The sequence below is a fragment of the Gadus chalcogrammus genome, chromosome 6 (genome assembly GCF_026213295.1).
Source record: "Gadus chalcogrammus isolate NIFS_2021 chromosome 6, NIFS_Gcha_1.0, whole genome shotgun sequence".
NCBI lineage: Eukaryota > Metazoa > Chordata > Actinopteri > Gadiformes > Gadidae > Gadus > Gadus chalcogrammus.
Window position 1 is genome coordinate 26,165,461 of NC_079417.1, and position 21,178 is coordinate 26,186,638.

The 21,178-nt window shown below is 45.6% G+C and overlaps 1 protein-coding gene across 3 annotated transcripts in view; it reads right to left on the bottom strand.

The window, feature by feature from the left end:
- Positions 1-1,249: 1,249 nt before the first annotated feature.
- The window catches only part of LOC130384774 (phosphatidylinositol 3-kinase regulatory subunit alpha-like), a 28,341-nt gene continuing 8,412 nt past the window's right edge, over positions 1,250-21,178 (bottom strand). Inside the window, exons 2-11 of one of the 3 annotated variants that reach the window (XM_056593103.1) lie at positions 20,446-20,597; positions 20,006-20,108; positions 11,826-11,924; positions 11,498-11,678; positions 6,667-6,792; positions 5,983-6,125; positions 5,296-5,472; positions 5,075-5,149; positions 4,554-4,724; positions 1,250-3,400 (exon numbers count right to left, since the gene is read on the bottom strand). In XM_056593103.1, the coding sequence (XP_056449078.1) occupies positions 3,211-3,400; positions 4,554-4,724; positions 5,075-5,149; positions 5,296-5,472; positions 5,983-6,125; positions 6,667-6,792; positions 11,498-11,678; positions 11,826-11,924; positions 20,006-20,108; positions 20,446-20,551 (1,371 nt within the window). In that variant the 5' untranslated portion in view covers positions 20,552-20,597 and the 3' untranslated portion in view covers positions 1,250-3,210. Of the gene's footprint in view, positions 3,401-4,553; positions 4,725-5,074; positions 5,150-5,295; positions 5,473-5,982; positions 6,126-6,666; positions 6,793-11,497; positions 11,679-11,825; positions 11,925-19,802; positions 19,815-20,005; positions 20,109-20,445; positions 20,598-21,178 lie in introns of those variants that run through there. The other 2 variants (XM_056593102.1, XM_056593104.1) reach the window with 2 other exon arrangements.

Below are 21,178 nucleotides of genomic sequence, written 5' to 3' on the forward strand. Positions count from 1 at the left end.
CTGACCCTGAGGGACCACACCCACCTGAGGGACCACACCCACCTGACCCTGAGGGACCACACCCACCTGAGGGACCACACCCACCTGACCCTGAGGGACCACACCCACCTGACCCTGAGGGACCACACCCACCTGACCCTGAGGGACCACACCCACCTGACCCTGAGGGACCACACCCACCTGAGGGACCACACCCACCTGACCCTGAGGGACCACACCCACCTGACCCACTACATGAGACCACACCCACCTGAGGGACCACACCCACCTGACCCTGAGGGACCACACCCACCTGACCCTGAGGGACCACACCCACCTGACCCTGAGGGACCACACCCACCTGAGGGACCACACCCACCTGACCCTGAGGGACCACACCCACCTGACCCACTACATGAGACCACACCCACCTGACCCACTACATGAGACCACACCCACCTGACCCTGAGGGACCACACCCACCTGACCCTGAGGGACCACACCCACCTGAGGGACCACACCCACCTGACCCTGAGGGACCACACCCACCTGACCCTGAGGGACCACACCCACCTGAGGGACCACACCCACCTGAGGGACCACACCCACCTGAGGGACCACACCCACCTGACCCTGAGGGACCACACCCACCTGAGGGACCACACCCACCTGACCCTGAGGGACCACACCCACCTGAGGGACCACACCCACCTGACCCTGAGGGACCACACCCACCTGAGGGACCACACCCACCTGAGGGACCACACCCACCTGAGGGACCACACCCACCTGACCCTGAGGGACCACACCCACCTGACCCTGAGGGACCACACCCACCTGACCCTGAGGGACCACACCCACCTGACCCACTACATGAGACCACACCCACCTGACCCTGAGGGACCACACCCACCTGACCCTGAGGGACCACACCCACCTGACCCTGAGGGACCACACCCACCTGAGGGACCACACCCACCTGACCCTGAGGGACCACACCCACCTGACCCTGAGGGACCACACCCACCTGACCCTGAGGGACCACACCCACCTGAGGGACCACACCCACCTGACCCTGAGGGACCACACCCACCTGACCCACTACATGAGACCACACCCACCTGAGGGACCACACCCACCTGACCCTGAGGGACCTGGTAATCCCAAGGGTATTTCTTGTTCTCCCTTCAGGGAGGGTTAACTTGGTTACACAACTCAAAGGAAGTAGTGCAATTGAAAGTGTTGCGGTAGACGAGGAAAACCCTACAAATCATGACCCTCTCTCAGACAGACCACAGGATTTGACCACACTAATATGTCAAGTAACTCAAAATCCCTGTTTAAAAACTAACTCAAACTTACATTAGATGTTCATCTTAAATTATTATCAATTAATGTTTTGTATATTCATTCACGCATATTTATGCAAGTCTGAGTAGGTCCCGGATGCGCAGGGTTAAGTTTACTTTTGAGTTTGAGAAGAATTTTGAGAAGGGATGTTGTGGGTTTATACAACGGGGAATGTACAAGTTTATAGCTTTAACCATTTGGTCACCTCTATGACACGTTTCAGTCAATGTATTCATCATTAGTTACTATTCCAACACTACATATGATTTATTTTAGTTGTACAAGGAAGACAACTAGAAAATCTACCTGCAGGGGTCCAAACATATGTTGGAGAAAGATGCAATACTTCATTAAAAAAGGTGTGGACACACATCCTTTACTTTGACTCTTTATTTAGCTCTATGGTTTGAATGTGGCTGGACAGAACAGTAGTAACAAATACAAACTAAGACTGGTGTTTCATTGTTCTGTGACATCACATACCTAAAACTAGTTTCAACCAGAAGAAAAAAAAAGCGACATCAGCTAACAGAATTTCTGATACAGAAAATACAATTTACGGAATGAAAACAAAAAAAATAAACACTGAGCATTGGAGCGGGCTCTCTAGCGCCTCGCTGTCCTTTGAATAATCAGGCCTCATTACATCAGAAATGAAACATTATGTAAAGACAAAACAAAGTTTATACTGGAAACCATGAGAAACATGCTGCAAAGGGAATGTCTCCCCAACGCTGACGTTGAGGTTTTACTTAACAATGGTTAAATCGCATCAATGCATTACTGAAATAAGGGATTAAAGTCTGCACTGTAAGAACAATGTCATTTTTTTTGCTTAAAACTTACAACCCAACGGTTTGACATCAGAGTTATTGATGAAAATCTCCTAAAGTAAAACATACAAAAAACTAACATCTGAGAAGCCAATCCCATGGCAGTGGCAGCCAGGCCCCGCTGACCACAGAACGCCGGGACCGCACATTCAGGGGGCCAGGGAATGGTACAAATGCATCTCGTCTCCTCTCCTTTCAGATTGCACGTGTTTTAACTTCACTACCAAACAGAAAATATTAAATCACAGCAAAGCAAAATGTGACAGTTAAGCACGGCAGCGATTTGACCTTATTCATCTGACGAAGCAGACTCGGCCCCAGCACCTCTGTGATGGTATGCCTCCTTTCTCCGAATGCTGCTGCCCGTTTATAGTACCAGTCCTCGTCTGCATTTCAATTCACCTAAATCCTACGTCTTCGGTCTCTAGGGTAAAGTCCTGTGTGTACACACAGTCTAGCTCACAACCCCAGGGGTTCGAGGGGAAGAGTGGACCTGATCAAGGCGTCCTGCTGACGGACCCAGACAGTGACAGCTAACCAACAAGCCATTCGTTGCGCTAACTAAATCCACATCTGAAAACTGAGGGTACAAAGACCTCACTACCGACCGCCTGCTCTCCTCTGTATAGACCAGGGAGGTTGCCATGCCAACCGGGCATCTCTTGGTGCTTATGGAAAGCAGCAGCAGCAGATATCTGCCTTACTACAAGAGAACTCCAAACGGTACTTAAAGGCTCGGTATCCCCACTATGAATGGGCGTGTTCCACCGCCGTTGGACAGCCAATGGGAACACACCGCCATTCCGATTCTGTTTGACATCTACTGGGGCGTTAAGGGATATCAGAAAGGATGAGGGACCTTCAGAATCACAGTGGTTAAGTCTCTCTCTTTCTCTCGCTCTCTCTCTCTGACACACATACGCAATTGTCCATCGGCCACCTTTCTCCATACAGTCCCAACACACACACAAACACAAACACACACAGAGCTGTGCTGTAGGGGGAAGGCTGTGGTCGGTGGGTTTTCCTTTCTCCTGACGGCGGCGTCCTAGCGCCTCTGCGGCCCGTACACGGGGTAGGACAGCGTGACGTTGAGCGAGTCGTTGTGCTGGACCAGGGAGGCGTGCTGGTAGTGGAGGACCAGCTCCTTGAGGGAGGCGTAGAGGTTGTAGGGCTCGGCGAAGCCGTAGCCTGTATGGGTCTTGTTGATCACACAGTGTTTCACCTCTCCCTCCACCCTGCAGGGAGACGGAGAAGCGAGCCGGATGAGAGAGGGAGGAGAAACATGTTCATGCTTGGCCTCAAAACAACACATCAATAATACAGAGGAGGGATAGGACTGACCCGGAGCTCAGGCAGCAGCACAGATATAAATAAATACCCTCTTAAGCCCTTTGAGACTGTAATTGTGATGAAGGGCTACAAAAAATACAATTTAATTGAATAGACACAGGGCAGGATAGGGGAGAGACGTTGACAAGGCACACTGATAGCCAGGGGACTGCATAGAGCCAGGGGACTGCATAGTCTAGTAGTGATGAGGGTGTTGGACTCTCAATCGAAAGGTTCTAGGTTAGATCCCCAATGTCTGCAGCCCACTCATGGGCCTTTCCTAAATCCAATAGGATCCTCAATCACATGTGTCTGACTTCAGAGTCAGTCGCTTTGAATAAAGGCGTCAGCTAGGGCTGGGCGATATGACGATATCATACCGTGGACGATATGAAAGTGTCTACCGGGAGAGATTTGGCCATATCGTTTATACCGAGAGAGAAAAAAAATAAATAAAAAAAAATAAAAAATTCTATTGCACTGCACTGACTGAAGCAAGGCAGGTGTGAGACTCACCTGTTAACTTGAAAAAAAATCTCATTTGTATTGAAGAAAACAGTTATATTTTTACCACCAGCTATTTGCACAGCACATAACTTTATTTTATAAGTGTATAATTAGTATTTAAAATATTTGTGCGATGCTGTGATTTTTATTTTATATTACACTGCACTGACTGACAGCCAGGCAGGTGTGAAGCACACCTTTAAAAAAAAAATGTATTTGTATTGAAAAAACTGTTCGATGTTTGCACTATATGACACTGCAGTTAATGACAGATTGTTCGCTACTTACTCTTTTGTAAGCATGGAAATTCAAGTTCAAAATAAAAGAAAAAACGGATCAAATGTGAAGTATGGTTATTTTAAGCCATTTATTATTTTAATTTACTTCAAAAATACCATATCGTGATATATATCCATATCGTGATATAAAATTACTCATATCGTGATATAAGATTTTGTCCATATCGCCCAGCCCTAGCGTCAGCTAAATGACCAAACGGTTGTAGCGCTGGAGACAGCCATACTGACAGACAGACGAGAGGGGGGTCCTTACACCACAGAGCAGGCGTAGCAGCCCGGCTTGCTGCTGTCACGGACCAGGAAGGTCCCGTCCCTCTTGCCGCGCAGCAGAGTCTCCGCCTGGATGCGGTTGATGTTGCCCAGGCGCCACAGACACTCATCATGGTGAGGCAGGTCATCCTCGTCCTCCAGCATGCTGTACTCACTGGAGACACGCGCACAGACACACACTTAGAAATTACCCTTTGTTCACTGTTGATGAGCCACTGAGGTGTTTGCTGTTACTACCAACCTACTGATAGGACAACCTTACAAAGTAAGTGACAATAATACAGTTTATAAGATGACATTATCCCTAAACATGTTGCGTTTTCTTTCACAGATAGAACTGATTCTGCTCAAAACACACTAGTGCTGTAATTCTTGTCATCTGCAGCCTTCAGAAAAAGGTTAATTTCCATCCAATTGCAGGATTTGCAATCCACATCATTCAAATATTACCATCCCTTCATTATGGTTCTTATTATTATGGTGGCTCTTCGGCAGTGTACTCACTCCTCCGTTGTGTCGTTCTTCAGGCCAAGCCATTCGTTTAACTTCCTCTGTCTCACACCCTTCTGAGTCAGCCACCTGGCACACAGAATAAAGAGCATTACATCATGCAAATGTGCAGATAAGTCTGATTTTGATAAATGTACCGTTTCGACATTCAAAAGCAGGGTGTGACTGGATGTGCGTGTGTTCGAATGTAGTTTAGGTCAATGTGCATGTCTTACATCAGGTACTGATCTCTCGTTTTGCGGAGCTGGATCAGATCCGGCTTGATGCTGTTCATCTTCTTGTCGATCTCCCTGTAGTCGGCCGCCTGCTTCTTCAGCTCCACCTCCAGGTGGCGCTTGCTGTCCACAATCTCACTTATCCGGGACTTCAACTTGTCATAGTTCCCCATGATCCTGTGGGGGAGACGGCAAAGGGTCATTACGTTGTCAAGCAGTGGTTTTCAACCGTTGATGTAGCGGGTCACCGATTGGTGAACGGACAAGTGGGGTTGTGGGCAAAACCTGGCAACCGCAGACCACAGCTTACCAAATGTTGTTTCTCAGACATTAAGGAATATTGTTACTTCTGTACTTTGGAAGCTTTCAATATAATACAAAAATGTGGGCATTAAATATTCATTGTATAAAGAAAAAAGGCATGACTTTGAGAACATTGGTCCTTTGATGCATCGCCATCTAGTGTACATTTAGTGTATGACACCCTGTAGCTCGGACTGCAAACGATCCGGACTAATCACGCACATACAGCCCCGCTTCAGGGGAAGCATCAACAACGGGTCATAATAATAATGTACGTTTTTAAAGTCGTCATGGGATACATCTACATTACCCATCAATGAGACCTCATACAGATAACATACTATATTATAAAGCAGCAGGCAGGTGTGTTGGCCGCCAGCCTACCTCTGGATCTCCTTGTCGTTGCCCTCACGCCGGAACCTCTCGATGTACTCCTTGCTGAAGCGCTCCTGCGTCTGACACTGCTCCTCAAAGATCTTGATGGTCTCGTTGAAGGCTTCGATGGCCGTTCTCTTCATCTGGATCTCCTGAGAGAGGAAGAGATAGCATGTGAAGGCCGGGCTAAGTGTGGAACGCATACATGTGCATGTGTGGTGCACTGGTACCGTGTGGTGCACTTACTGGGACCACGTGTAATGTATTCATGAGGACCGTGTGTGAGATACTCATGAGGACCGTGTGTAATGTATTCATGAGGACCGTGTGTGAGATACTCATGAGGACCGTGTGTGAGATACTCATGAGGACCGTGTGTGAGATACTCATGAGGACCGTGTGTGAGATACTCATGAGGACCGTGTGTGAGATACTCATGAGGACCGTGTGTGAGATACTCATGAGGACCGTGTGTGAGATACTCATGAGGACCGTGTGTAATGTATTCATGAGGACCGTGTGTGAGATACTCATGAGGACCGCCTGTGAGATACTTATGAGGACCGTGTGTAATGTACTTGTGAGGACCGAGTGTGATGCATTTGGACCATGTGTGTGGGGTCGTAGGAATGTGTTCAATGTACCTAAGAGGACGAGGGTATGTGTGAGCAGTCCTTGTACAATGTGGCGTACCTGTGAGGTGCGGGTGTACTCCTCGTACAGCCGGTCGTACTCTCGGTTCTTCTCCTGGTACTGCAGGTGGTACTCGTGCAGCTTCTTGCCCACGGCCTCGATGCTGTCCTCCTTCACCACCTGGTCCTGTGGGCCACATCATCATCATCATCATGGTACAGGGATTAAAACGAATGACGATGAAATATCTTCCTGCGCGTCTGCATCCATGCGATTCTAGTCCTCAGTCCCAACGTAACGGTCGACTCTCCTCCTCGCTATGGAATCGCAACAAAGTTGCAACCTAGGGAGGGCGCGTCGCTAACGTGTACGTCGCGTTAACCGACAAATGTCCGTCATTGACGGATATTTTTTAACTATGACGGAAAAATCTGAAGGCAGTCCGTCATTTTGACGGATTTTACAATGACCATTACCAATAATAAACATAAGAATAAAAATCACAATTGAAGTAACAGGCAAGTTGTGACAGTTTTCTTACTCTACATAAGCTTCATTGCCGACACCAACTTTCAAACTGAGCCGAAGTTACGGCAGTTCTGGTGTTCAGTGGGTCGATACATTGTAGCCAGCTGAGCAAGTGTTCAGCTCCATCGCGCTCAAAGCCATGCTCCGATTTAAAACCATTAGCACAGTCTGAGATGTAGCCTAGGCTGCAGTAGGCTAGGCTATCTACCTATGAAGCTATGTTTCAGTAGGCTGTTTCCCCTTCTCAATCATCTGCAGAAAACATGTAATTTTGCCTCGCGCTATCCTACAGCTGACAGCGCGTTGAAGACCCACGGACTAGAGGCATTGGAGCGCGTCTGTGCCCACTACTGGTCACCGCGAGGTGCAGCTGCACCACTGGTTGAGAATGACCGCATGCAGAGGGATTTTCTCCCGATGAAGAGAGTGCTGGCAGGGTCGGGAAATCCCTCGTTCAGGGGCTCCTGTCGGCTGCTCATCACTTCACTAGGGGAAATGTTTCCCGATTTTAGAGCGCTGGCTGAAGTGGCGCTGGTTATCCAAGTGTCAAGTGTTGCAGCTGAGCGCGGATTCAGCCTTCAAAATAACATAAAAACCGCCACGAGAAGTCGTCTGTCGGAGGCAAAGACGCAGCATCTAATGACAATCGCCTCGGCAGCAGTATCCATCGATACGTTTGATTTCAAGCAAGCAAGCACACTTTTCAAATCCATGCGGGCATGAAGGAAAGTTTGAGCTGCCTACAGAAGATTACCAAGAATTATAAGTGGACTGTTCGTTTTCACTATAATTGTCTTCGTTCAGCTAAAAATAGCCCATTACAGCCCATACATCGTTCTATGTTAAGGCACAACAGCCGCAATGTTTTAAAAGCGGAAAAATCGAGTTCTCACCGTCAGAAAGAAATGCATAAATAAATTATTAATTATTATTGAAACACGCTTGTTCTGTGAATTTTTTTTTTTAATGAAAATAAGTCAATAAAAACAAGTGAGGCTATTGAATATAAGCATTAAAGCTTAGGCCTAGGCCTATATTTCCATTTAAAAGTTAAAATAAAATGACATAAAATGAGATAATAATGGACAATGACGGATTTTTTACGACCCTGTCCGTCAAAATGACGGACAATGAAAAAGTCTAGCGCAACCTCTGCGTCTACGCTTGTATTACAGTCAACGAAGATAAAGTCTTTATCAAAATACTAATTTTAATGAAGTCACAATGGAATATGTAATTGAGTAAAGAGTAGAATTCTAAATCAAATATATACTTGAGTAAGAGTAAAATTACAGACTTAAAAAAGGAACGTGAAACCTATTTTTTTTTAAACTTTTTTTTACTCATTTGCGTTACTTTTAACGCGTTACTACCCACCACTGGTTGTTCAGTGAGACGCAGAGACTGCTTGATAACAACGGTGACGGCCTTTTTACACTGCCAAGCTGGTTCGGTCGAGGCTTGGCACGCCCGGCGATTTCACCGTCTTATCTCAAGTTTCCTGTGTAAAACCGAGGTGGTAAAATCCCCCGTTCGTCAAGGCGCGGGCTTTCATGGTTAACTGGAAAAGGCGGGGCTGCGCACGAAGTCTAGACCTCTTCAGAATAATTTGCATACTCCTGAATGTTTTTATTTTTTTATGAATGAAGACCGCATGCAAGAATGAGTTCACATTTGATTGTAGGCTACAAACGTGATTGACGCCAACAAATTCTTTATTATGCTGACGTCTTGTTTTTTATCCTCACAAAAGCCTCGTAAAGACAGTTCCTCTGCGTCTCTCTCGTAGATCGCACCATCTTTCAATGTCTGTGTTTAATGCGACTGCATCACCGTCTCTTAAATGATCAGCAGCTTACGGATTTCAATTTCTTTCCAGTTAGAACTGCTCATGATGATATCGCTGCATCTACCCAAGCCCCCCCCACCCCCGGAATCACGGAGCCGTCGCATTTACATCAGAATGAAACCCAATAAATCGCCAATGTGTGTAGGGTCCTCTTGACGAATAAAACTCACTAAATGGTGGAGTACTGGCAGAAGGTCACGTACACCACAGTTCTGTGACTTAGGGCAATGGTAATCATCTTGAAACTAAACAAATCTAGTCTGGAAATAAACATATTTTATCAACATAATGTATTGTGTTTTTACTATATTATCAGTAAGCAAAAACTCTAAATGTAAAAACGATTTTTGGGAAAATTCGGGACGATTCGGGACGGTTCAAAATGTTTTACTGGACGGTGGTGAAAAAAGTTAGGTTTAACCCCTGTCATGGTATGATCTCACACAGCTCTCTCCATGCATACACTGAGCCAGCAGTTTCCACCACCCAGTAATAATATGGGTGGTAGGGCAGGTCACCCTATGTAGTCAGCAGATTTGCCCTCACTAGGAACCTCTGTGCTGGTCCAATTACCAAATACAAATGGCTATGAATACATAGATTATAAAAATTAAATGTCCAACTAAATGCTGATCACTAAGTGCGCTGTTAAAGGTTGGGTATGGAATTCTATTTTTTGGCCATTTTTGCAAAATTACTTGAAATCCTTATCATAACCCACTTACAGCCACTGAGTTAGAAGTACTGACATGAAAATTAAACAAGTCAATCATCTGTGGAACAGGCAGGGCTCGAAAAACTCCAGCCAATGATTTCCAGACCCACCGAGTGGTATTGGACAGTAAGTACGTCAATCAAACAGTCGTACTGTACTCCCCCTCCCCCCGCGCGACCCCTTCGTGCACGTACTCAAAGCTCGTGACCCAGAGCAAGCTTCTGTTTGTTGTTACCCTGCGATAGCTACTGGAGCTAGCTAACTAGCTAATGGCTCGCTCTCGCGCATCTGTTCGCTCATGCATGATTGCGCGTCCATGTACTTGGAATGTGTGGAGTCAGAGTCAGCGTTGAAGGAGAGGTGGTAGGACCATTTGAGTTGTGTATTTTCAAAATTTGCTGGCGTTTCGCAAATCCCATACCCAACCTTTAATGTCCAAATGATGTGACATATATAGTTTCCTAACTTCAATACCATGATATAAACCAACAATTATTTGTGCGTGCGTGTGTACATCTTAAGTGTTGTCATTACTACGCATTACGTAGTAATTACATATTACATTAGTGACGCATGCATTAAGTACTTAGTAAGTATATCGTGGTCTTTTTCAAAGGTAACTCATCGCAGGGTTATTGATAGCTAGCTTGGTTTTTTGACCAGTTCAAATGTCAAGGCGAAGCTCGACCCTAGGGGGCAGGGGCCTATAGAGACTCTGGTGGCCTCTTAACAGACTCTGGGGGCCTCAATAGTAGGGATGTTAACCGATGACCGTTTGACCGATGGTTGACCGTATCAACGTAAACCGATCAAAATTGTCACTTGTCGGTTAAAAAAAAAAGAAAAAAGAAAAAAAGTGACTTATTGGAAGTTGGACGGACACCGCGTCTCTAGCCAACTGTTAAATTTCTCCTCAAGTCTTAATTACTCCCGCATGCGAACTGCGGAGAATAAGATCTCTAAATTATTATTGACAGTAGACTAAAACACTATAAGACTACAGTTAGCCATCTCATTCCAAGATCTTTTTGTGTGAAGTGAAAAAAATTATCCCTCACCCTAAATTTTTCCGTCTCCTCCAAACTAAACAAGCAGCGTCTCTTCGGAGCTGTCATTATCTTAAATGAGCAGCGGCAATGTTGCAAATGAGCTCCTAACGCTGCCCTCTACCGCTTGACCCCTGGTGAATCCCGCGCAGGGTCTCAAACAGGTCCGCGCCATCTCAGACCATTGTGGGCGTTCAAGCCCGCTCTCTACACACCGTCAACTTGCCTCATGTTTCAATTCAAACACAGGTCGTACCGCGGTTAGAGCCACTCTCACTCGTAGAGTGTGTGTGCGTGAGTTGGGCGGCAGAACGGGAGAGTGATAAGCAGAGTTACGAAATAGTAGCCGGCCGGCGCGGCTCGAAATGACTGTTATTTCAAATAGCACATTTTAATTCACACCGGTGTACTTTCTACATCGTTTGTACCGTACACCCCTACTCTTGGGGCCTCAATAGAGACCCTGCGGGCCTCTAAACAGACTGTGAGGGCCTCAATAGAGACTGTGGGGGCCTCAATAGCGACTGTGGGGGCCTCAATAGAGACTGTGGGGGGCCTCAATAGAGACTGTGGGGGGCCTCAATAGAGACTGTGGGGGGCCTCAATAGAGACTGTGGGGGGCCTCAATAGAGACTGTGGGGGGCCTCAATAGAGACTGTGGGGGCCTCAATAGAGACTGTGGGGGCCTCTAAAGAGACTGTGGGGGCCTCTAAAGAGACTGTGGGGGCCTCTGCTGTGTAGCACGGTGCGGACCTGCTGGTGCTTGGAGACGGGGTACAGCAGCTTGACGTCCAGCTTGGGGTTGTACTGGGCCAGGGACTCGTGGCGGTAGTGGTTGATCAGCTCCACCACCGAGCTGAAGGTCAGCGGGTCTGAGAAGCCGTACTTTCCGTCCCGATGGAAGATTTTGATCAGCTTGTTATTGCCTCCTTTCCTGTGAAAATAATTTAAACCGGTTACAATGTATACTCGATATACTACACAACCTGAGGTACATTTAAACAGGGTAAGCTCTTGTTGCAGCCTGTTTGTACTGGTGTAGCCTTTTCTGTGCACACACTTCTGTGAGGTCCACCCTTACCTGAGGGTTAGGGTGTAGTCTCCATGCATCTTGGTGGAGGCGTCGCGGACCAGAAACGTCCCGTCAGCCGTGTCCCTCAGCTTCTCATTGACCTCCTCCCTGGGAAAGTAAATACTCATGAAGTACATCCCCTGGCATGGTGCTCCTGTGTGTGCTGTGTTCTAGGCTCTCATTAAATAATATGACCCCTCGGTTTAATGCTAATGAAAGAGCTATTTACACAAGCTACCCAGCCATCTGGTCAACCGGTAAAACATTAAGACAATACCAGTCTGGGAGCTTAGACCAACATAGCTTGGCTCCGTCTCCGGACTACAATAAATGATCTTTTACAAATATCATCAGTGCCAATTCAGTCTCTGAGCAATTTGCACTAAACCCCCTGGCACAAAACGAAATATCGGACTTTGGTTATTGTGATAAAAGATTTTGTAAAATACTTTTAGGCGTTTCAATGCTGTGTTGTCCACAAACTATGTAATGACCAACGCTACAATTCCAATTCCAAAGGACTAAAGTGCCATGTTGCCATTCTGTCAGCGAATTCCCACTACATGCAGAATTGATTCAAGGAAGTCATTTAAGACGATTTGGTATATATATTTAAATATAAATCTAGCCTGGCAATTAAGACCCAAATCAATCCAAGGGGTGGGATAAACAGTTGAATTTCAAATTCCCACTTCACGCAATGGGATAGCGCTACAATCAATCATGTAGCAGGGACCACACAGACTTGACGCGGAACCGTCGCAACTCAGTCGTCGTAATGTTAAGCCCGCCCACCGACTCTATAAACGATGTGATTGGCCTGACCAGAGTTTGGTTTTTCCAGCTCGCGAGCTAACGGAGAGTTGTTAGACTCCCCTGGTTGCAAATTAAATTTGCTGCCGCTAGGGGCGTCTAGATTTCTAGGCTAATATATATCGATATTGCAGGCCAATATTTCAGTGGAGCGAAGAGAGACTGTTACGGTGATTTACAAGGATTGGCAGTGTGCTTCGTGGGATGGCATAAGGATTAATACCAGTAAGCATGGCTATTTTCTCTAAAGATTACTGCTACATAGACCGTCTTCAAGATAATCTGTTTCTGTGAAAATAGTTTGACAGTTGACGTAATCTTTCCAAACCGGACAAATGAGACCACAAATCCAGGACCAATGTAGGGCTGGGCGATATATCGATATTTGAAATATATCGATATTTTTTCAAACGAGATATGGAACGAAATGCTATCGTCAACATTGATATAGTTTAATTTGCGTTGAAAGTACAGCATATTTTATCCAAATAACAGCTGTTTCGAACCGCGACTGCCGCCTGCTATTTCGTAACTCTGCTTATCTCTCTCCCGCTCCGCCTCCGGCTCACACACACACGGCCCCGCCCCCCTTCCATTCACGTCACCTTTTTAAATCCCCTACGGCGCGAAACATGGAGTCCGCCGGCAAACGCAGCACAGAGGAGCTTGTATGTAAGCAGAAGACAAATGGCTCAGTAGTTTGGAAATGTTTTGGGTACAAGGTGTCTGACGAATGACAGAATCAGCTTTTTTGTAGAGATTGCTTCAAATCTGTCGCAACTAAAGGGTCGAGTACGACCAACCTCTTCCATCACTTGCAGCAGCACAACGTGCTCAGAAATGCGTGCAGCGACCCGAGGAATTGGAAGAACCAGAGACGTCGTAGAACCCCAGGGCTCCAGACTTTTTTTTTTCACTAGGAGCACTGTGTGGCCCCTAACTGAACATTTTTGGGCCGCAACCAGACATTTTAGGGACACACACCGTTAATCAACATGCCAACCAAATATTCACATTTGTACTAGTTTTCACTGTATTACTAATAACTATTTTGATAATAGATGCAGAAATCCCAACTATCCCAACGGTTTCCCGGTTTGCGCATGCATGCGTTCGACAAGTACGGAAGCGACAGTTTCCCGGGAGTGCGCCTGCTTGTCGTGCCGCTTGACAGGACGCTGAGCCTCCTCTCAGCCCGCTCACCTCTCCATTGAGAATGCATTATCAGGCCCGACAAATGCCTCCCGTGTGAAAAGCCCTTTATGGCACCTGAAGCAGAGTCCTGCACTGGTTCGGGTGACCAGCACAATTTGGATGAAACGAGTCGGTCGGGCTCGGGTTTTGCGATTGCGAGCGAGACTTCACCGGTGCTGGATATGTTAATCAGGAGCGGAGGAGTCAACTAAAACCGTCAACAGTGGATGATGTCCTTTTTTTGCACAACAATCTAAAGCACCAAGCCAAACACCAGATAGTGTAATTCCCCTCTAATTAGGGATGGGCGTGAGGAATCGATTACTCGAGTACTCCTCGTTAAAAATTAACTCGGTTGGTGGACAGGCAAACTCGAGTTTGCATATACACACACAAACAAAGTTTTCTGAAGCAAATGTATCAATTTTCTGTCTGCGCCACTAACGCATGACGTGGGCACAAAGAAAATTAAATACATCCATTTCCATGGCGCGTTCCGTGCCGTGTGCAGGCACGCCAGAATTAAAAAAGTTAAGAGATGGCGGTTAAAGCAAACCGCAGCGAAGAATTTAAATACTTAAAGAAATAGGAGATCATAAGGTGAAATGTAAAATATGCCAAGCGAAATCGAGCTACCAGAAAGTACTATGCGGCAACATATGCTCCTGAAACACCACGTTGAGTTCGGGAAAGCAGACCCGCAGCAACGGTGAAAGTGTGTCGGCTATTTTCACCGCCGCAAGACGCAGCTGTAATCCCGGGCGTGTAGAGAAGATCACAACGCTGAGTATTTCCATAGTCCATTTGCTGCCGTTTTATTTGCAGCTTTAAGCATCAGGCATGAAAACGGGTCAGGGGTGAAAAAGGTGAGAAGGATATTATCCCTCTAGTGGGGTCCGGGGTATCCATGCAACTAACGATTATTTTAATAATCGATTAATCGATGAATCGGATAGAAAAAAATAAAAATAAAATTGGAATTGCCGCATCTTTATTCAAAAACTGAATTATTACTTCAAATTCACAGTGCAGACTGAAATGTAAAAACACCAGGTTATTGCTCCAACGTCCCGGAACTATTAAAAGTAATATTAAATAATAAAAAGATTAAAAAAACATAACTGGGATAACACAAAAAAGAAACATACAATGTATGATATACTTTTATATGTATATAAGGGATGTCCATGGTTAACCGGTCAAACCTATTGATACCATTTTCGAGACTCCTTGAAATAGAACTTGTAATATTGCTTTAATTGCTGATAAGATGATGATAGTTCAGGATAGGACATTAAACAGGTCATAATTAATTCTATCTTTACTATCTATTTTATATTACTGGGAAAGTAATATAATTTTTTTTTTGGTCTTCACCAACATCTCAATTTTTTTTTTTTTTTTTTCTGCTGCATTTGAACGCATCAATCGTTTTTCTGAGCCGACCTGAACACATCACATTTGACACTGTTTGTGACCATTGGTTAGTTGTTTTTTATAAGCTAACTATCTATATCCTGCCGATTTTAACATGGATTTAAAAACTGCATTACTATTTTTAACTGACGGGACTTTCTACACCGTCCGGTTGTGTGATTACTACCGCTGCTTTGAATGACTGTTGATGCACGCGGTGCCGACTCCGAGCCCGTCTGCACAACGTCTGCAGCAGCAGCAGCTGACAGAATTTTCGGTTGGACCACTAGACGGATACTGAGTTGAAGGAGTTTTTTTTTAACCTAAAGACAGTGAAGGTACAACACTTTTATGTAGGCCTACAGTCCAGTTTTAAGATATGACAAATACAAGCTGTGGTCGCTCACACTGAAGCTCGCTGTGGGCGTGCATGAACCGTGAACCAACCTGACGGCGGCTGGCTGTAAACAGTGCTGCGCCTATGAGTAACTTATTAATCGCGCGACACAACGACATTTAGTAATCGATTTTTTTCGATTTTATCGATTCGTTGTTGCAGCCCTAGTTAAAATGGTATTTTCAATCACTCGTATTACTGCAATACCTTACTGCGTCCGTATCTCTGCCTATGTACACAAATATATTGTATTCGTGTGCAGCACTTTGGTCAACTACTGTTGTTTTAAATGTGCTATATAAACTTGACTTGACTATGGCCTATAGCCTACTTATTTTGGAGCGCCTGGTCCTCTACCAATGCTACCGCGACAACAGCTTTCCGGGTCCATGTTTTCCTCCAACGACCGAGCGAAATAATAAAACGCTTGAAGTGTGGGCGTGGCGTCAGATCCGAGATCTGAGTCGGTTCGCAGAGAATACTCGAACGCAGCATAAGTACAGCACTTTACGGAGGACTATAAACTGGCCGGCCTCTGAACCTACCCCCCCCCCCCCCCCCCCCATAAATATTTTTTCATCGAATCTACACGATTCACGGAGGTCACCTATTTTGGTTTCAAAACGGCGAATTTCGCCGAAAGGTGAGTGATTTTCATGCCTGAAGCATTTATTTGCAATGGTTAGGCTACTTGTTTCGTTTTTTTTAAACTGTTACAGGCCTTGGTTCGACGTGATTTAAATTGTGAGACGCATATTTATTTTTGTAAGGAAAATGTGTTTTGAACGTTTGCAAAAATAAATAATGAATACTCTGATAACTCTGACTGTTTTGATGGAGAATAAGCATTACATGTTTGGTTGGTAATATTGCCGTTCATCATCAGGCCTATTCCTGCTGCAGATGCGTTGCATTCTAAAAATAGATTTGATTTAACGAGTACTCGAGGAATTCCTTCGATCACTCGAGTTTGGAATTTACTACTCGTGCCCATCCCTACCTCTAATGTTTCTAATTTTCCATCGGGTGTGGGGCGGGTGTTGATATCAATTTATAGCGGGTCTGGTCGGGCTACTGTCGGAACACAGGGTCTGATGCGGTTTGAAGTATTGCGGGTGCGGGGTTCGTAAAATAAGACCCGTGCAGGACTGACTTACACTGGCACACTAGCCGAAGGTCGGAAGAACGAGTCAATAGTTTGCTTGCTCATTGTAAACGCACGTAGCAGGTTATGAAATATTTCACCTTCACACAGACGTTTACGCCCACTCGATAATCTCTAGGACCCTCCCCCTCGACACATTAGTGGCCATTCCCTATCCTTCTTAGGGTGCACTCACACTAGGCCATCTGGCCGTGGCCGTTTTCACACCTAACCGTGCTCAAATCTGCCAGTGTGAGTGTGGCCAATGTGGCCAGTCTGGCCAGGCCAGGCCAACTTGGCCACTTGGGATAGGTGTGCTGCTACGGTACGGGCCGCCACGGTACAGATGCTAATGAGCCGACACGCGCACACGCACGGCTACGCAACCTGAGCTGGATGACGTATAGTCCATGCGACGACCATGGACATAATAAAGGCGACGAACCTTCTTTCCCATTAAACGGTAAACATGTCGTCAAGCGGTTCAACTGTTGGTTCACGTTGGTCCCATAGAGAAGTCGAGTGTCTGTCTAAGTGCGAACTGTGTTCTCTGTGTTGTTGTCCATTGTTGTTAAAACTCTGACTTGAGGCAGACTTTATTATTGTCCATGCAGCGGACGCTTGGTGATGACGTGTTACGACGTGATGACGTATGTACAAGAGCCTACCGAGGCCAGGCCACACGGCCACGGCCAGATGGCCTAGTGTGAATGCAGGCCAGAGAACAATGGGGCCAGTTGAGCACGGTTAGGTGTGAAAACGGCCAACGGCCACGGCCAGATGGCCTAATGTGAGTGCACCCTTACACTCATTGGCCAGCTAAAGATTCCGGATTCATTGACGCGCCCCTTCCACGTTTAACGTGTAAAAAAAGGGCAAATTTACTGGTCGCACGTGCGCGACCAGATGGAAAATTCGGTCGCACACACTCAAATTCTGGTCGCAGTCTGGAGCCCTGAACCCGACGGTCTGCTTCTCCGACGGTGGAATGTATTAATAACAGTGGTAGGCATAGATACAATTTTTTTATCTAGATTAATTCCTAGATTAATCTAGATTAAAATGGCAAACAGCAAAATCTGTTTGTTTACCTTGACAGCGGTCAATTATTCTGGTCAATGGTGATTTATCAAATATAATTCACTGCCGGAAGTTGTGAAGTGCCCATGCAAGTGAATGGAGCAGTCTACAGCATTGAGAAGAGCCGTGTAATAATCCATAATAATGTAAGGTTTAGAAGTTAAATATTTGAAAGTTGTAGAATAAATTAATATAATTTATATTGGAGTTAATTTGCTAGAAATGTACCTACAATTTTTAGTCAGTTAATCATTTACATATTTATGTTACACAATTATTACATATTTACATGTTTACATATTTAACACAGTCAGGATATTCTGTTAAATCTGCCTCTCTGATTCCCTCACGTTTACCTCAGTCTAAATTCTAGCTTCTGATTGGTTAGTTCAGTCACGCGATGGGTCCGAACAAGGAAGTGTTTGAAAATAGATTAACGGCGATATTTTTTTTATCGCGCGATAAAAGTTTTGCGTTAAGCAGCCTTTAACACCCCACCACTAATTAATAATCTAATTATTATTAAAGAACGTCTAAATGCATGTATTGTACGTCATTATTTCACACTTTAGTATGGTTAAACATGACTATAAATCATTATAACAACGTTTATGGGTCATAAAAGTCGAAAAAGCATAATAGGTGCTCTTTAATATATAATAAGATTAAAAATATTCCGGAGGCGCACACAGCTTTTGGTCGTGATATTATATATTATAATGTTCTCAAATACGAGGCGGAGGCAGTGGCTAGTCCACGGTTTATTCAACCATCAAACTGCAGGGTTTTTTCTAGAAAAAATTGTGCGGAGCTTTTGAAAATTTGAGGTAGAAATGGATCATTCTGAGGCTTGTGAAGGACCAGTATGTTGACTCGTATAGTAAGGCCAAATTACTCAAAATGGCTAAGTTACCATAGATGCAGAACATTACATACAGTAATCATGTATATAGAAAAAAAAACACGTACTTCGGGAACCTGCTGGAAGAACACTTTCTTTATTATTTAAATTAGTATTTTAAAACACTGTAAACTAAGTCACCAAACGCTATATTTTCTTTCTTCTCAGACACTCTCAGATTCACTGAACTGATAAATTTGGTTCGGGAGAAGAGATAAAAGCCTGCCTACACTGTAAACTGATTGGTTGACTTACCGATCCAGGCCAATCAGGAGGCGCCTGAGGCTCACGTGCACACTGCCTCATGCACAGTTTCTAGATCCCTCTCTGTTGCGCTGCGCGCTCGCTACACAGATGCGAACGCGGTTAGGAGCACGTCTGTCTCCTGTGCGCGGTCTTGCTTGCTCGCTCTCCATTCCGGGAGATTTTAAGTCATTTAAAATTTTCGACAAGGAGGCGCTGGGTTGAAACAAGGAGGCGCAGCGCCCCTCTTTCCCGGTTTAGATTAACCCCTGAAACTGTATTCAATTCCGAACGGTAGGAATACTAACGGTAAATCCAAACGGTAGGTAGGCAGGCTTTAGTAATAACGGTAACTCCACGGTAACTCCACGGTAACTCCACGGTAACTCCCCCCCCCCCCCCCCCACATCAGCAAGGCAGGTTAACGAGCACAGCGACGCAGGCAGGCTGGAAATGAGAGCACAGCGGCACCACCGATGTAGAATGACGAGTTGGAGCATGGCAACGGCAACTATGTTATTGCGTCAATCAACAAATATTTATATTTATCTTATATCGATATTCTGCTTGGAGATATGACTTTTGGTCCATATCGCCCAGCCCTAAACCAATGTTTTCTTTTTTCACATTCTTTTTTTTTTTTTATGCTGCCAATTAAACAGGAAATAGGGAGAGGTGATCAAAAGATGACTAGATAGTAGCTAGGCCTTAGCTGTAGCATTGTCTGAGGTTACATGAATAAAGCGAGACTGATACTGTATGCCTGCCAATCTACATTGCCGTGTTTGCATGCGCTACCTGGAGATGTCCCCCCAGAACCACTCAAGAGAATTTGTGTGTGTGTTGATGTTTGTGGACGTGCGTGTGGGTGCGGATGTGCAAATTTATGTTTCTGGACATGCGTGTGGGTGCGGATGTGCGTGTATGCAAGCCTGCAGATATGGGTGGGCGAGTGGATGTGTGCGTTGACGTGTGGGCATTGAGGTGTGTGCGTGCGCTACCTGGAGATGTCCCCCCAGTACCACTCTGAGTCCTGGAGGGCCGTGCTGTTGTTGAAGATGCTGGGGACTGGGGTCAGCGGCTTTGCTGGTTTGGGCGGCAGGGCTGAGGGGGAGAGAAGGCCAGCATGTCAGCCAATATGGTTTATGACACGACGGACGCTCTGCAGTGTAACATATGGGCATTACCGGTCTCCCTATATTCACCACCACATTGAAAATAAGACCCATCTTTTCTGAAAACTGTAATGCCAACGCTTATATTAAATAAAAAAGCAATACCACCCTTATACCACTTTCACATAAATTAAATCGTAGATTGAAAGAAAGACAACAAACAAACGTGAATAATTTTCAGCTCTTCTCAGCCACATCACAGACAAAATTCATCACAATGTTGGCCATCTTGTCAGATAGGTAGTTGGGAAGCAGAGCCCTCCTACCTGAGCGCTGCATGTTTAAACAGCACAGATTCGTGCCTCTTCCTCCACACGCCTCTGTCCTCACGACCATAACCCCTTCCTCCTCCTCCTCTGCCCTGGGCTCCATAGCGTCACATCACTCTGCCAGCTCTGTCCTTATCCATCATCTGCCTCTTCAGCCCCATATCATTCACATATCATACAGATCGCCATGGTAATGTCGGAAGACATAGTAGTCTACAGTTTTGGCAGTTTCTGTCCCTCTTTGCTTCCCTTCCGTGTTACTGCCGTCTTGCATGGAGCTAAAACCCATATGATTTACAATCTGTTGAAATATTTAAAAATACCAAGAATCACCTAGAAATACCATGCTGCTCTAATCTACTGGCTCCAGAGGATATCCCCACACCACCACACTAGCCTCCTCCTATACCTAGCCTCACTTCCTCTGCTCTCCTGCTGGAAGAAATCCATCTCATTGCCCAGCCGCCCGGAGATGTGTGACATCAGCGCTATCCCAGCCAATACCACACAGGCGATGATGTCACCGAGACAGCACACCCACCACTAGCGTTGCACCTCTCAGGCTCCATGACAGTGATGTCATGGTGCCGGTGGCTTCGTGCCCCTGAGTGACAGCGGTCATAGCGCTCCTCCAATATATATATATTTTTTTCTTCCATGATATTTAGTTAGCGTTAAGAGTTTTTCCTCACCCTAGGCCTAGGCCCTTTGATACTATGCAAATGTTATT